Source organism: Ambystoma mexicanum, chromosome 11, assembly GCF_040938575.1.
Source record: "Ambystoma mexicanum isolate Mex_15411 chromosome 11, UKY_AmexF1_1, whole genome shotgun sequence".
In the NCBI taxonomy this organism is placed as follows: Eukaryota; Metazoa; Chordata; class Amphibia; order Caudata; family Ambystomatidae; genus Ambystoma; species Ambystoma mexicanum.
In genome coordinates, this window is record NC_090934.1 from 986456416 (window position 1) to 986471143 (window position 14728).

Consider the following 14728-nt stretch of genomic DNA (forward strand, 5'->3'; position numbering starts at 1 on the left):
CATCCTCCGGCCAGGGCAGCCAAAATGGGGCCCCCTTCATCAGATTGCCTTTGACGGCCCACCACAGAAGGTCCCGGGCTACCGAGGGCGGCACCTGAACAGGGTCCGACAGCCTCCCGGAGTACTGAGACCACTGGAGCTTGAGTGCCCACTGCAAAGATCTCATCCGCAGACGAGCCTCTGGCACCAGAAGAATGCAGGATGCCATGAGGCCGAGCAGTCTCAAGAACTCGGACGCTGGGAGATCATGGGCAAATTAAAACTTGTTCACCATCTGCTGAATGTGAAGAGCCCTCACCTGGGGAGGAAAACACTGCCGCAGGGACGTGTCGAGCACTGCTCCGATGTACTGGAGCCGCTGCGTTGGTGTCAAATGGGACGTCTTTAAATTGAGGGAGAAGCCCAGCCTGTGAAGGGAGTGGCAGGTGACGGACAGATGATCCAGGACTTGCTCGGGAGAGCTCCCCCATATCAACCAATCGTCCAGGTAGGGATAGACGTGAATTCCCCCCTTTCCTGAGATGCGCTGCCACCACCACCATGAGCTTGGTGAAAACCCTCGGGCAGAGGTCAATCCGAAACGGCAGGACCCGAAACTGAAAGTGCGAGTCGCCAACCGCGAACCTCAGGTACTTCTTGTGCTTGGGATGGATCGGCACATGGAAGTAAGCATCCTTGAGGTCGAGAGACACCAACCAGTCCTGAAGTTGAAGGGCCTGGAGGACTTGAGAAAGAGTCACCATCTTGAACTTGTCCTTCCTGAGGAGTTTGTTCAAATCACGAAAGTCCATGATGGGTCTCAATCCCCCGTCTTTCTTCGAAATCAAAAAATAAGGGGAATACCATCCCTTGTTCCTCTCTGCTACAGGCACCAGTTATATGGCGCTTTTCTCCAGCAGGGCTTGAATTTCCTGCGCAAGGAGCGGATCCGGACTCTTCAAAGAGAGGCTCCCTGGTGGATTGTCGTGAGGCCTCTGCCGAAAAGGAAGACAGTAGCCGTGGGTTATGATCTCCACAACCCACACATCCGAAGTAATGGCTTGCCACTCTACAAGATGCTGCGCCAGCCTTCCCCCAACCGGCGAACCATGGGACCTGGCCTCATGACTGAGTGGTAGCGGCTGCGGCGTTGCCTGAGGGCTAAGAGGCAACTGCCCGAGCGGCCTTGGCACCTCGAGTACCTTTGTTTCCACCTCTGGCACTCTTACGATCGCCTCTTTGACTGCTAGCTCTCCTCGCTTTACTGAAGGACGAGTAATAGCGAAAGGAACCTCCCCTCCATTGCTGTCCCCTAGGACGAAAAGGCAGAGGTTGGCGAACTGCAGCGCCCAACGACTTTGCTGCAGCTTTGGAGGTCTGCAACCTCTCAAGGCTCTCGTCAGCCTTCCTGCCAAAAAGGTGTTCACCGTCAAAGGGCATGTTGAGGAGTCGGGACTGCACATCAGGAGCGAACCCAGACTTCCGTAACCACCAAACCTGCGCATTACGGTGCTCGCCACCATGGACCGGCTGACACAATCTGCCAAGTCCAAACCCGACTGAACCATAGCAAGGAAACACTCCGTTCGTCCCCTTCGGGAATATGTTCAGCCGCTAATGCAACACAGTTCCACAGAGTGTGTGTGAAACAAGACAAGGCACATATGGAGTTGGCCGCCTGAAGCGCCTACCCCCTGAAGAAAATACTTTCTTCGCCCAGCCGTCAAATCGTTTGTCGTCCCTATCCGGAGGGATGGTAGGATACGACACCTGCTTTGCCAGAGCCGTAGCCGCCTGCACCACCAAACTCTCCGGGGTGGGGTGCCTAGACAAGTAGCAGGGGTCGCTACTGGCTGGATGGTATTTTCGTGACAAAGACTTGCCCACTGCCGGGAGACTCTCCGGAGCAGTCCAAGCTGCCGCCACCCTTCTCTGCAGAGCCATATGAAACGGCAAAACCGGGTCAGTGGGGGGACCTAGATCAAGGATGTCCGTGAGATCATCCTGAACGAACTCCCCTGGGGGAGCTGACCAACCCAAGTACTCGGTGACCCGAGACATAAGGCGCCGATATAAAGAATCGGCATGAGTGCCAGGCTCCGGCCTACAAAACTCCACCTCCGGAGAGGTGTCCAGTCCACTAGCATCATGCAGTGACTGCCTCAGGTCATCAAACTGGCTATGACCCGAGATAAGCTCATCTGGAACTGTAACCGGAACCAAGCCGTCATCAGAGCCTTCATTACCCTCTGAAATGTACTCCAGGCGGGGAGAGGAAGACATCTGGGGACCAAAGCAGTGCCTGACCTTAGCCAGAGCCTTTCTAGGAGCAAACCTCGTGCCACGGGGCCCCTCTGACACCACAGCCTCGAAAGGCATCGAGGGCGCCGAACAAGTCTGCGCCGGTGTCGACAGAAAAGGCGCCGACGTTGAGCGAATCGGCGTCGACGTCCGCTGCAGCGCCGCAAGCATCGGCGGCGTCGACACAGGCCTCGAAGCCGGAGCTCCGAGCCTGACTCTCGACGACCTAGGCGCCGACGGCGTCGTCGACCCCCTCGGAGGCGGAGCCCCGAGAGAAATCGTCAACGACCTCGGCGCCACAGGGGTTGACGTCTTCTTCGAAGATGCCACAGGATCACGCGGTCTCGAGCGCGTCGAGGACCGGGACCTGGAACGGGCATGGCGAGAACGGCTACCCTTGTCCGAGCGTGACCTCTCCTGCGAGCCGTGCTGACCACCTGAGCCTGAAGGCGTACGAGCGGCGTCTCTCGACCGGTGCCGACCGACCCCACTCGGAGGCGCGGACAGACTGGTGCCCTGCGATTCAAGAATCACTAGCATCTGCTTCCCGAAGGAAGCCCATTCCTCCGGTGTCGCTTGCACGGAGGGATAAGCGACCCGCCAACAGGCGGAGTCCTCGGAAGAGGACGGGGAAGGCGACTGATGCCGGCGCTTCCGGGAATGCCTCGAAGAGGCGGAGGAGTGGCGAGACCGACTCCTGGAAGGAGACCCACTGGACTTCCGATGGTGACGCGGAGAGTCGCCTCTCGAGTCATCCGTCGAAAGCCCCGCAGACCTCGACTTCCGGGGCTTAGACACCGGGCCTACCGACAGCTTCTTCTTGCGTTCCCGCAAGGCCTTTGCCGTGAGCGACTGGCAGTCGACACAGTCGTCCGTATCGTGGGCCTCCCCGAGGCACCAGAGGCAGGTGTCGTGCGAGTCCGTGACCGACATCTTGAACCCACAGTCCCCGCATTTCGTGAAGCCAGGACGCGGGGTTGAAGACGAAGTAGACATCGCCACGAACAGGTCTTCACAAAAAACCCAACAGGTTCAACGAACCGAGAATTGAAAACAGCAAACTCCAACGAGTCGAGGCGTAACGAGATTCACGAAGCGAACACGTTCGCGGAAAAAATGGAATTGAGGCTATGGGCGTCGTGCGTCCTACTTATCACATCGGGTGATGTCTGCCGCCGGAGGTCGTCCTCGGGTACGGTGCATCGACGTCATTGACGCAGGACGCAGACGCCAAAGATTTTCCGAAGCAGCACAGCTGTGGACATTACCTGTCATAGATATGGAATACGTCGGAGGACCCAATCCCCTCGAACTGGACTTTAAACTGTGGTTGAATAAATAAGCAGAACGCAGGCCCTGTTCATTGTGCTGTCCCAGTCTATCTATTTATGCATCCATTTGCAGCTGACTGAACAGTTTCATTTTTCTGCTGCATACTGTCACCTAAGCATGTCAGAAAAGCAACTGTTAGCAAGCTTTTCCAAAATCTGCGCCATGATGGAAGTGTCATGATCTGTAGGGATCAACAGCTGTGTGCCTTTTGTTTTAATGGAAAATCTGTAGCATGCATCTTTCCCAATCCAGTTCTTCCTAGTGCATTTTCCAATGGACCGCTTAGCGAATAGAGGTATGGTGGATCATTTCCCTGCTTATAAGTCCTCATAGTAGACTTTGTTAGGCATTCATTAAAGGCAACAGATGATTTTTACCACGGTGATCCCTGGCAGGGTTCAGTCATGGGTTGATGAGAGTAGGATTAGTACACTCCACGCACCTTTCCAAAAGGCAAAGGGAACAATCGACCAAAGATTTTGTTTGTTCATGCTTGTACATTCTTAAAGAGAATTAAACGTTATACCGTCTTTGTAGACCTTAAGACGGCATTCGACTGTGTCTGCCGAGATATACTCTGGAGGTTCCGAACAGTAAGAATACGCCCCATAACCTAATTCTGGCTATTCAATCACTATATGGTTTTAACAAGCCGGTTGTGGGATTTGGGCTGGCAGGTGAGATTACTTCCAAATTTGATGTGATAAATGGTGTAAAACAGGGACAGGTGTGCGTTCTTGCCCCTCTTTTATTTCGTATATTTATTGAAGAAGTAATTTTTTCGCTCAGTTTGGAATGTCTGCATCCTCCAAAAAGGGGTTCTGATCTTTATCCTGCACTCTTTTTTGCAGATGATGCTGTGTTATTATTGTCTACTTTGCCGCAGGGGCTCAGAGTTACCCTGGCATCCTTGCTAAAGAAATGTGTGGATTTACAGCAGTTTTTAAATATTGGCAAAACTAAGACCATGGTTTTTAAACCCCAGTTTGAGAAGTGTCAAGATATTGATATCAGGGTAGAGAGCCTTGGATTGGAGCAGGCCACTTCGTATGATTATTTGGACATTCGCTTTCATGAGAATGGGTCTTGGACTGCCCAAATGAGTAAAGCCTGTACTTCGTTGGAAATGTTCAGTCGGGCCGCCCATCTGTTTTTTAATCGTCACGGGAGGGGGGCAGTGAGCCCAGCAATTGAATTGTATAGAAACCATGGCATTACTTCGGCTCTTTATGGGGCATAGTTATGGGCCTACACTAACAACTAAGGTCTGGCTGTTGTAGAAATCGTTTGTTGAAGAAGTTACTTATGCTCCCTAGAGGTGCCCCTAACGTTTGAATTCATTTGGAAACTGATCTGTGTCGCATAGGGAACATGGTATCTAGGAAGCAGTTGTGTACTGCTACGGCTATGGCATACCAGTCGCCTGATTAAATTATGTGAAGAATTGATCAACTTGATTAACTATGAAGGGGGCATAGGCTTACCATGGGTTTCGTTTGTCAAAAACTCTGTATGTTATGGATGAACATGAATTATGGCAGCACCCCGAAAGTATCAATAAAGCTACGTATACCCCGTTGAAAGAGCTGTTTGTAGCACACTATGCATCAAAAATGCAGGAAGCCTGTCACAGTTTAAAACTAGGCCCGGGCTATTTTATGGTTAGTTTTGAGGAATTTTATTTTTTTATTTTATTTCATTTGTTAATCGCCCAGACCCTTAGGTATCACGGCGAGGTTACAGACATCTTGTGTATTAATTGAACAATGTTACATTTGTGCAAATAAAACATATGGCCAACATGGCTGAAAGCAGTGGTTTAGTTACAATTAGTTACTTGTTATTGGCAGGCCCTGTATACTTCAAAGGAGTGAGAGTGGACCTGTGTGGGCAGGATTCAGGTGGGGGGTCTTGAATATAATGACTGTGTCGTCCCCCCATTTTCTCGTGCCCTTTATATGACCTTTAGGATGGGAACCCTTATGCTGGAATCCTTTACTAAGACCAGGGACAGAAACATTGGTTATTGTCTGTAGTGTTATCAAAGGTATCCATCGAGCATGGCCTCTGATCTGTAAGGGCTTTGTCGAGTACTGTATTATAATTCTAAAAGAATACAGAGGATACATTGTGGAAGTCTTCATCTCTTGAGGTTTCCATTAAATGTACAATAATGACTATTTGAGAAGGGTTGCAATATTACTCTCTCTTCAGAACATATAGTTTTCATGGTTTTTATGCTTGCATTTGATATTTTTAAACTGTATTTAATGTATTGTTTGTCTTCTGGGTTTTATACCTGAGGTTTTTTATAAGTATTTTTTATCTTGTATATTTATCTTCAATGCTACATTTTTTAAAGTCTTGGACTGATTATTTTGATCATTTGTTTGTGGTGAAATGTATTCTTTTCATGGCTTTGAGCAGAATACAAGTATTTTATTAATAAATATAATAATAAGAGAATGTGTCTAGCATCCAGAGCTGGTGGACAATCACAGTAGGGTTGATAATCTGCATTACTTGCTAATCTGTGGAACCTCTTCTAGTATAAACAAGGCAGACCTTCCACGCCGTCAGTGTTGACCCATGGGAGACACCTGCTCTAAACTCAATGTTCTTCCTTAGTCAAAGCAGCGCGAACACCCTCGATGTCAAGGGTGTCATCACTCCCTGGGTGATTCCCCATTAGCCGGTGGCACTCAGCTCATTGTTTATATTGAAATTCACTTTTTATTTTTTCTGAACACACATTGCGGAGAAGACCATGCCTTCATGGTGTCAGACCTCAACACACCACCACCTCTTCTATTATTCCCCTCTGCCACATGCCTGGCCTGTATTGAAATAAATGTGGCCTTTCAAGTGCAGGTCTCATAATGCTGTGATATGATACTTGATTAAAGTTATTAGAAATCATGTGCCCATGTACCCAAATCCTCCTTTACGTCTCTGGACATTCCTACCCAGTATCGCGGTTTTGTCAGCTATGCATGAGGACCAAATGCCTATACAATGTGCCGGTTGCCTTAGCCACATTGGAGGTAAAACTTTGCACCTCCCAACAGCTCCATTTGTCTTTGTTGCTTTTTTTGATCTACTTCCATGTCCATGTGGAGTCTGGACTCCATTGCCAATGAGTGAATCTGGGTTTACAGAGAGCTCATCTGACAGTCTTATGTTTTTTCTTGTGCTAAATTGCCTGAAAACCACTTGGACATATGTTTAACACATATGTTTTTTATGTGGAATTGTTGGATTCTCATTTTCCAAGCATTGCCATAATCGTAATACCGGGTCATAAATTGACAATAGCTGACATATGGTGCCACTACCTGGGTATATTATGGTAGTGTTTAGCAAATGCGTATCTAATGCCTATACAAGAACCAACACCAATGGATTTGCCAATGCTTATACCAGGAATTTAGTGCAGGAGAGAAATGTACGGGCAGACATACTACTTAAAAATTAAATGGCTGAAGGCATACTTGTTTAAGACAGTTTTATTATACCATGAGCAGGTTTCTCTCTTTTATAGTTGTAATTGTTATTTTATAACTCGCTTAATACCAGGGTTTGTTTTCTAAGCACATCATCAGGATTTGAACCTGTGTTGCGCTGCGTTGTCTTGTTTCCAAGATAGACACGTTGCCCCTGAGCTATCACCCCTCACCATTAAAATAATTAAGCCATTCACGTTCAAAAGGCTGCACAGAAAGCAGAGAGCTAGACTCAAAGAGATCGCAGGGAGATGTGTTTTGGGTGGGGAGGGAAAGGTAGTGAGTTTTAATGATCTGAGGGATTAGCATCGCTTCTGAGGGCATTGGGGTATCAGTTGGTGGGTGAATAACAAAGCAATACTCCCAAGCTGCGTGCCCCTTGTCCCATATCTCCTAGCTTCACTTCCCACATTAGCTTCAGCTTCTAAGCAGCAAGACATTACTTCCTCTTTGTCTGCTCTGCACACAAAAAATGAAACTCCAAATACTGTCTGCCTCCTCCTTCTTCTTCTTCTTCTTCTTCTTCTGAAGCGTGCTTTGGTCCTGATAGCTAATGCCCATCAAACACCATCAATGTTATAGTGGATTTAAAAATGCATGAACCCCTCTTATGACCTAAATGTGATAGTAGAGTGGGCCCTCCAGTTACCAAGTCCCACATGCCAAAGCCCACCTAGTAGCTATCCCTTGAAGTTCACCTCCAGTTCACAGCCACTGAGCAAGGCATTGTGGGTATGCAAATTAGTTCAAGAGCATGCATTTTGCTTTAGAAGATAGATGTTGGGCCGGATTCATGGAACTTTTAGCACTGTGCAAAGTGACTTTGCGCGTGCTACAAGTTCCATGAATCGAGCCCTTTGTCTCATAAAGATATAGTTTAAATTCGAGAGGAAGTATTATTAGCTCTTTGTTTGGGTATTTGTCTGTGGTTAATTTTAACATTCACATTTTAGGGGTAGATGCATCCGTGGCATTTAATCTGGGACCAGTATAATTGAAATTGAATAGATTGCTGCATGTGTTCTGTTTGCAAACTGGGGTTAATTGTATGCAACGTTCTCCTTACAGCAGTTCTAGTTCTTATGAGCGCAGCCTCTCAACATTTTCCAAAAATTTTAAAATTCACGCGCAGATTTTGAATTGTTTAAACAGTCAATTTTCCCTTGTTAACTATGGAATTAAGGACTTTCATAGGTTTAGAATGATTGTAGTTTGTGTGTGCTCTTTGGAGCAGTAGTGTGTGTGTGTGCTCTTTGGAGCAGGTGTTGTGTGTGTGTGTGCTAGCTCTTTGGAGCAGGTGTGTGTGTGTGTGTGTGTGTGTGCGCTAGCTCTTTGGAGCAGGTGTGTGTGTGTGTGTGTGCGCGCGCTCGCTCTTTGGAGCAGGTGTGTGTGTGTGTGTGCTCGCTCTTTGGAGCAGGTGTGTGTGCGTGTGCGTGTGATAATCTCTCCTCATCCCCCCTGGCTGCTTCTGCTCTCAGCTCAATGTTGCAGAGGAATTCTTCTTAACCTTGCCGGAAGTGAGCTCCAGATCCATCGCTTCCATCAGATCTGCCTCTAGTAAAATAGACTCTTCAGACGCCTGGGGGCCCCCTCTGTCTCCACCTCATCGGATGGATTCAATAGACTTTCTACACCCCCTGGTTTCTCAATTGATTGCTCACAAATTTGGTCCGATTATCTTGGTCTCAGCTGGAAGGGCACAGACTCATCACGACCCCCAGAGATTAGTTCTGTCTTCGAGCTTCACCCTCTCTAACGTGAAAACAAATCCCTTTACCAACTTTTCTATGTAAAAATAAAAATGTAACTTTGATTCTTTAGAAAAAGATGGGGAGGACTGGGCTAGAAATGTCAGCAAAACAAGAATGTGCTTCGAGCCCATGTCACGAAAACTAGGGTAGAGCAGAGCTTGAACCCAACTCAGACCTTCACTTTTGGTGTGTAGAAGCAAGGCAACAGGCAGATGTGATGGGCCCGGCAGTCATTTACTCCCAAGGGTTACAGTAATGCTTCAAACAACACGGCGGCATGCAGCCGGCACAGGCGGGGTGTACATAACATCCACGCAATCACACCGACAGTAAAGGACACTCTGGGCATGCAGAGGGTGCTAAACATCTACTTTTCTGCCAGAAATATTCAGGAGAGGGGGGAAGCACATTCCCACAGAGAGCCTTCAGGCGCAGCTCATGCTGCAACATGCAAATGCAGATGTTACTCAATGTGGCCCCATCATTACCTTGAGTTTGAATTCCAGTTCTGCAACCAAGCTACTTTTCTCACACTCGATTGTGACTTTCCCGCCAAGCTCCATCGTCATGGTGCCGTACAAAATTCCTGAAAATAAAACATTATTACAACAGGCCTTGTTTTGTGAGGTAGATGGTTATGCAGGACCCTATGTCCCTGAAGGTTATCACCTGGTATACATGATGCTTACTTCTGGTCATTGCTCAGTATATGAAAAAGATTTGTGTCAAATGTTGTGTATTGGGAAATTATAACTGTACATAAAATCAATGATTCTATAGCTAAAACCAATGCAATCACCAGTGAGATTCCTGGTGAACGGACTAGAGATGGCCCCAGGATACAAGGCGCTAGAGCACGGTGGAGATCCAGGCACACGGCCAAGCGAGTTGCAGACTGGGAAAGCAGACCCACTGGGGAACCACTGTGAGGTTCGGAGCACAACAGCAGAGCAGGACAATTTGACGCAAGCTCTTGGGCACCAGCCGTTTCAGTGCCGCGCAGTGGCCACAGTTGCCTTTTTGGTGTGCCCTGCTGGCCGTGGTGAGCAGGGTGCAGGGATCAAACAGCGTTGTATGTTTCCTTAAACATATGGTCATCCTAAACACAGATAAATCCAGTGGGTAGGATGACAATATATTTAAGGAAACATACAGCGCTTTCTCGTCTGCTCATCAGTGACGGAGTCCGCGCCCATGCTCCCCGACATTGGTGCGTATTATCCTGTTTATTGTAGAGAACTCATTGAATAACTTAATTGCATTGATAAAAGCACCATGGAGCAATTAAGTTATGCAGTGAGCGACCCTGCATTTACATATCCTAGAAGGTCATTGTAAGGATCAGAGGTGGCATAGAATCTATGATCCGGGCACATGCAGGCCTCGTTATTGTTTTTAATGTACTTTTGACTGTGTGATACAATGTGGTCTTGCTTTCAAATGCAAGTTCAGCTTGCTCCTGCCTTACCTTTGCAGTGTGCGTAGGGCATGGTGATGATGTACTCCTCTCCTCTGCTCAGGAACGTAAGCCTCGCTTTGCCGTCTAAGATTGCAGAGAGCGAATTGCCTACAGTGAAGAAATACAAATACGCGTTGTCGTCACCTGGTGCTGTAAACCCTCCATAGATTGACAGAGAGATGACGCCAAACTGGATTCCGTTTCGCTCTGAATTGTCTATACCCATTTGGAATCCATGGCCTTGAGTAATGCATCCAAAACAACATGCAGGCCGCTAGACTTTGCGCAGCAACGCAAGCATTCAGCTAGGTGACTAGGCTGCTAGGCTTGGCGCAGCAACGCAAGCGTTCAGCCAGGTGACTAGGCTTGGTGCAGCAACGCAAGCATTCAGCAAGATGACTAGGCTGCTAGGCTTGGTGCAGCAACGCAAACATTCAACCAGGTGACTAGGCTGCTAGGCTTGGTGCAGCAACGCAAGCATTCAGCAAGATGACTAGGCTGCTAGGCTTGGTGCAGCAACGCAAGCATTCAGCCAGGTGACTAGGCTGCTAGGCTTGGTGCAGCAACGCAAGCATTCAGCCAGGTGACTAGGCTGCTAGGCTTGGTGCAGCAACGCAAGCATTCAGCCAGGTGACTAGGCTGCTAGGCTTGGTGCAGCAAAGCAAGCATTCAGCCAGGTGACTAGGCTGCTAGGCTTGGTGCCTCAGTGCAAGCGTTCAGCCAGGCGACTAGGCTGCTAGGCTTGGCGCAGCAACGCAAGCGTTCAGCCAGGTGACTAGGCTGCTAGGCTTGGTGCAGCAACGCAAGCATTCAGCCAGGTGACTAGGCTGCTAGGCTTGGTGCAGCAACGCAAGCATTCAGCCAGGTGACTAGGCTGCTAGGCTTGGTGCCTCAGTGCAAGCGTTCAGCCAGGTGACTAGGCTGCTAGGCTTGGCACAGCAACGCAAGCGTTCAGCCAGGTGACTAGGCTGCTAGGCTTGGTGCAGCAACGCAAGCATTCAGCCAGGTGACTAGGCTGCTAGGCTTGGTGACTCAGTGCAAGCGTTCAGCCAGGTGACTAGGGTGCTAGGCTTGGCCAACAATGCAAGCGTTCACCCAGGTGACTAGTCGGAGCTACAGATCACCACTGGGTTTCCTGGACGAAGAGAATTGAATGTGGTGATGCCACCACAGTGCGAGCATGGGCACATGATAGGACATAGCTATATTATCTCTTTAATTTCTTTTTCATTCTGAATCATTTATGATAAAAATATGTTATTCATGAACCAGGCATACAGGGATCAGTACAACAGGTTGACAGGCGCAATTACTTATCATAAAACCATACAAAAACATTAAAAGAATAAAGCAAATATCTCAGGAGTAGGATATCTAGTTGAAAATGAACTTGCGTCCTTACACTAAGTTATGAGTAAAAACAGGCCTCAGCAACTAGGCCTTAAGTTGGGGGGGGAGTAAAGGGAGGGGTAATTATTCCAGACATTTTGCAGAGTCAGAAGAGGAGGCATCATTCCTAAGTGAATGCCACCAGGGGCCGAATCGATCGCTTGGGCACACAAAGTAACAGGGATGGAGCAGACTCACCCTCCCCGGCCCCCCCCCGTTCCCCCCTCCGCCCCAAACTTACAAACTGCAAATGATTGGCCAGGAAGGAGGGAAAAAAAAGTCCAGAACCCTACCCCTGAAACCCATCTGCTTTCCCAAGATCCTAACAAGAATCCGATTATCGACTGTGTCAATTGATGCAAAGAGATCCAAACACATCAGGAGACGGGGACCCCAACATCCAGTAAGTGGACATCACCTACTCCCGGGTACTTTCATTTTGGTTAAAAGGAACTCATTAAAAAGCTGTTTTATTAGATAGGTGAGCTGTTTTGTTAACATATATCAACCGCTGTCATGAAATGTCCATTGGGCATTGCAGCTCTCTTTGGTCATCAAGCACTGTATGCAAACTTACTGGCACCTCTAAGCGCTGCGCCAGGATGTAAATCATTTCTAAAGGAATTAGATTGATATCTACATTTTATATCTTGACATCCTTTAATTTTCTTTTTTTTGTTTAACAACTTCTTCCGACTTTGATAATTAGTGGAACTTCTAAAAGCGAACATCACAGGATTGTGGCGCACACGGGCACACATACTTGGAGACAAAACAAAACTCTCTTTATCCAATTGATTTTAACTGCATTTTTTTGTATTCTGTAAACTCCTCGTATGTACTTTATGGAATCGAATTAGCCTAAAAACATTAAAGTCTGTACTTAGGATTTAAATCTCGTGGTGTAATTATATTTGCCCTTATGAACATTTTGGGGGTTTCTGCGTATATAGACGTATATTTGTTCATATTTTTTTGTACATTTAGATAGCATTTGTGTTTTTTTTAACCGTCTTGTACACGCGTATAGTCCCCTCAAGGTGGAAAGCACGCTTGCTGGCATGAATCGCTATTTGCCAGATCCCAGGATTTGCAAACTTTGCAATTAATTACAAATTAAAATTCAATTGATTATTGTTTTATAACACGTGTAACACCAGAGACCAGTCCCTAAGCGCAAGAGCAGGATTTGAACCTGTGCTGCTCTGTGCGGTCTTGCTTCCATGACAAATGTGCTGCCCCTGACCTATCCTCCCAGCATTGAAAGTTAGCTTGTTCATGCACCACCTGGACCAGCAACCTTTGCCCTTTACTTCCAGAGAACAATACCCGAAAGACTTGGCTTCGCTCTAGCACCCACATTGACACCATCAGCGGATTGCTGAGGTTCTGTGATGCTCACAAAGTAGGTGCTTCAAACCAACAATGAAAAGTGTAGGAATTCATATTCTCTACACCAGTAGTCGAAGTGGACAGGAGCGGTGCTCCTCTACTTTAAAACATTTGTTTACTCTTCCTATACTTTAATTCTAAAAACAAATAATTCCTGATGGTTCAGTTTTAAAATAAAAGTGTCGGAAGAAGTTGAAACTTGTACTTTGGGTGAGCTGCACTGTATGTTCCCTTGTACAGCGTTTGTGTTTATTTGGGGGTTTGGATTGTGCATGGAGATGGAGTTTGTGGGAGCGGGGCCGGCCAGCTGGGAAGACAGTTCCAGTACTTCTTTTCGTACAGTGCTCTACACATCCCCTTCAGGACAGCTGGTACTGATGGACTAACACTACATGCCTATGAAATGCACTGTACACTGCAGCAGCACTGTTCTAGACCGCCACACAAAATATCCAGCTGAACAGTGGGATGGCCAAGTTGCTCACTCCCGCTTCTTGCACCATAGGAGCAGCAGTTCGCAATTTAAGAACCTTTAATCAAAAGTCTATTTTTACTAGTTTGAAAACATGCATGCAGAAGCAGCTGGGGCACAATGTACTCGTATATGCATAACAGACAAGAGAATCCCAACACTGCACAGTACCGTAAAATTTCGATTTTGCTAGGATGCTTCCACTTATGCAAAACCCATCTTTCCTATTGCTGACGTGGAAGGCCGACACAGGCGGGTGGTGAGATACCTGCGAGGAAAAAGAGATCGGTCATCGCAGCACTTTAAGTTATTCATACAGTGCAGCATAGTTATGTCAGTTTCCCTTTGCATATTGCACAGTAGTCCTCGTTAGACTTGCCCCTCTAGGTTAATGTAATTTTGAAAGACACCTGTGATATTTGTATTCGTTGCTGTCTTTTCTCCCTGGTCTATGTCCCGCTTTGTTCACACCCTCACAAACTGGCTCATCACTTATTCTCATCGTTGTGCCATTGTACAGGCACCTTTCCAGGGAATGCCTCTGCCATTTCTAAATGTGTTAGCGTAAGTCATTTCTGATCACAATTGACATCCCTGTTCTTAAAAAACATCCAAATACATGCACTCTCTCCGCTGGCTCCCGGTGGCTGCAAGGATCAAGTTCAAGACCCTTTGCATTGTCCACAAGGCTTACTGGGGCCGGGGCCCAAATTACATCCAACACTCTCTTCTTACATACAGTCCTTCTCAAGCCCTTCGCTCAGCTACCTCCCACACTCTAAGGGTCAAACGCTTCTCCAGACAAAGAGTGGGTGGTAGATCTCTTTCATATGCAGGTGCCCCCCTCTGGAATGTCCTCCCTGCCCCTCTCAAACTTGAGCCGCATCACTTGAAGTTCCGGAAGCAGCTCAAAACTTTCCTCTTCTCCTCTGCTTCCCCTCTCTCCCTCCCCTGCGGACTTACCCTACCGACCTGTCTGCTGCACTGATTGGCTGCTTGGATACCCTCAGAAACTCACTGGGTACCAGGCTCTCTCTTGGTCATTCATTCCTGCACTGCCTCTGGGCCTACCGTACACTTGGGGGCTGTAACTGTAACTCTACAGTCCCTTGCTTACGTGCACTTACACAGAGCCGCGCTGCACTACACA

General features: G+C 47.7%; 1 protein-coding gene across 11 annotated transcripts in view; it reads right to left on the reverse strand.

The window, feature by feature from the left end:
• The window catches only part of OSBPL5 (oxysterol binding protein like 5), a 1112782-nt gene that overhangs the window by 148327 nt on the left and 949727 nt on the right, over positions 1–14728 (reverse strand). For all 11 annotated transcript variants that reach the window (XM_069624153.1, XM_069624161.1, XM_069624156.1 and 8 more), the window contains 3 exons: positions 13750–13846; positions 10335–10433; positions 9355–9452 (listed from right to left, as the gene is read on the reverse strand). In XM_069624153.1, the coding sequence (XP_069480254.1) occupies positions 9355–9452; positions 10335–10433; positions 13750–13846 (294 nt within the window). The remainder of the gene's footprint in view (positions 1–9354; positions 9453–10334; positions 10434–13749; positions 13847–14728) is intronic.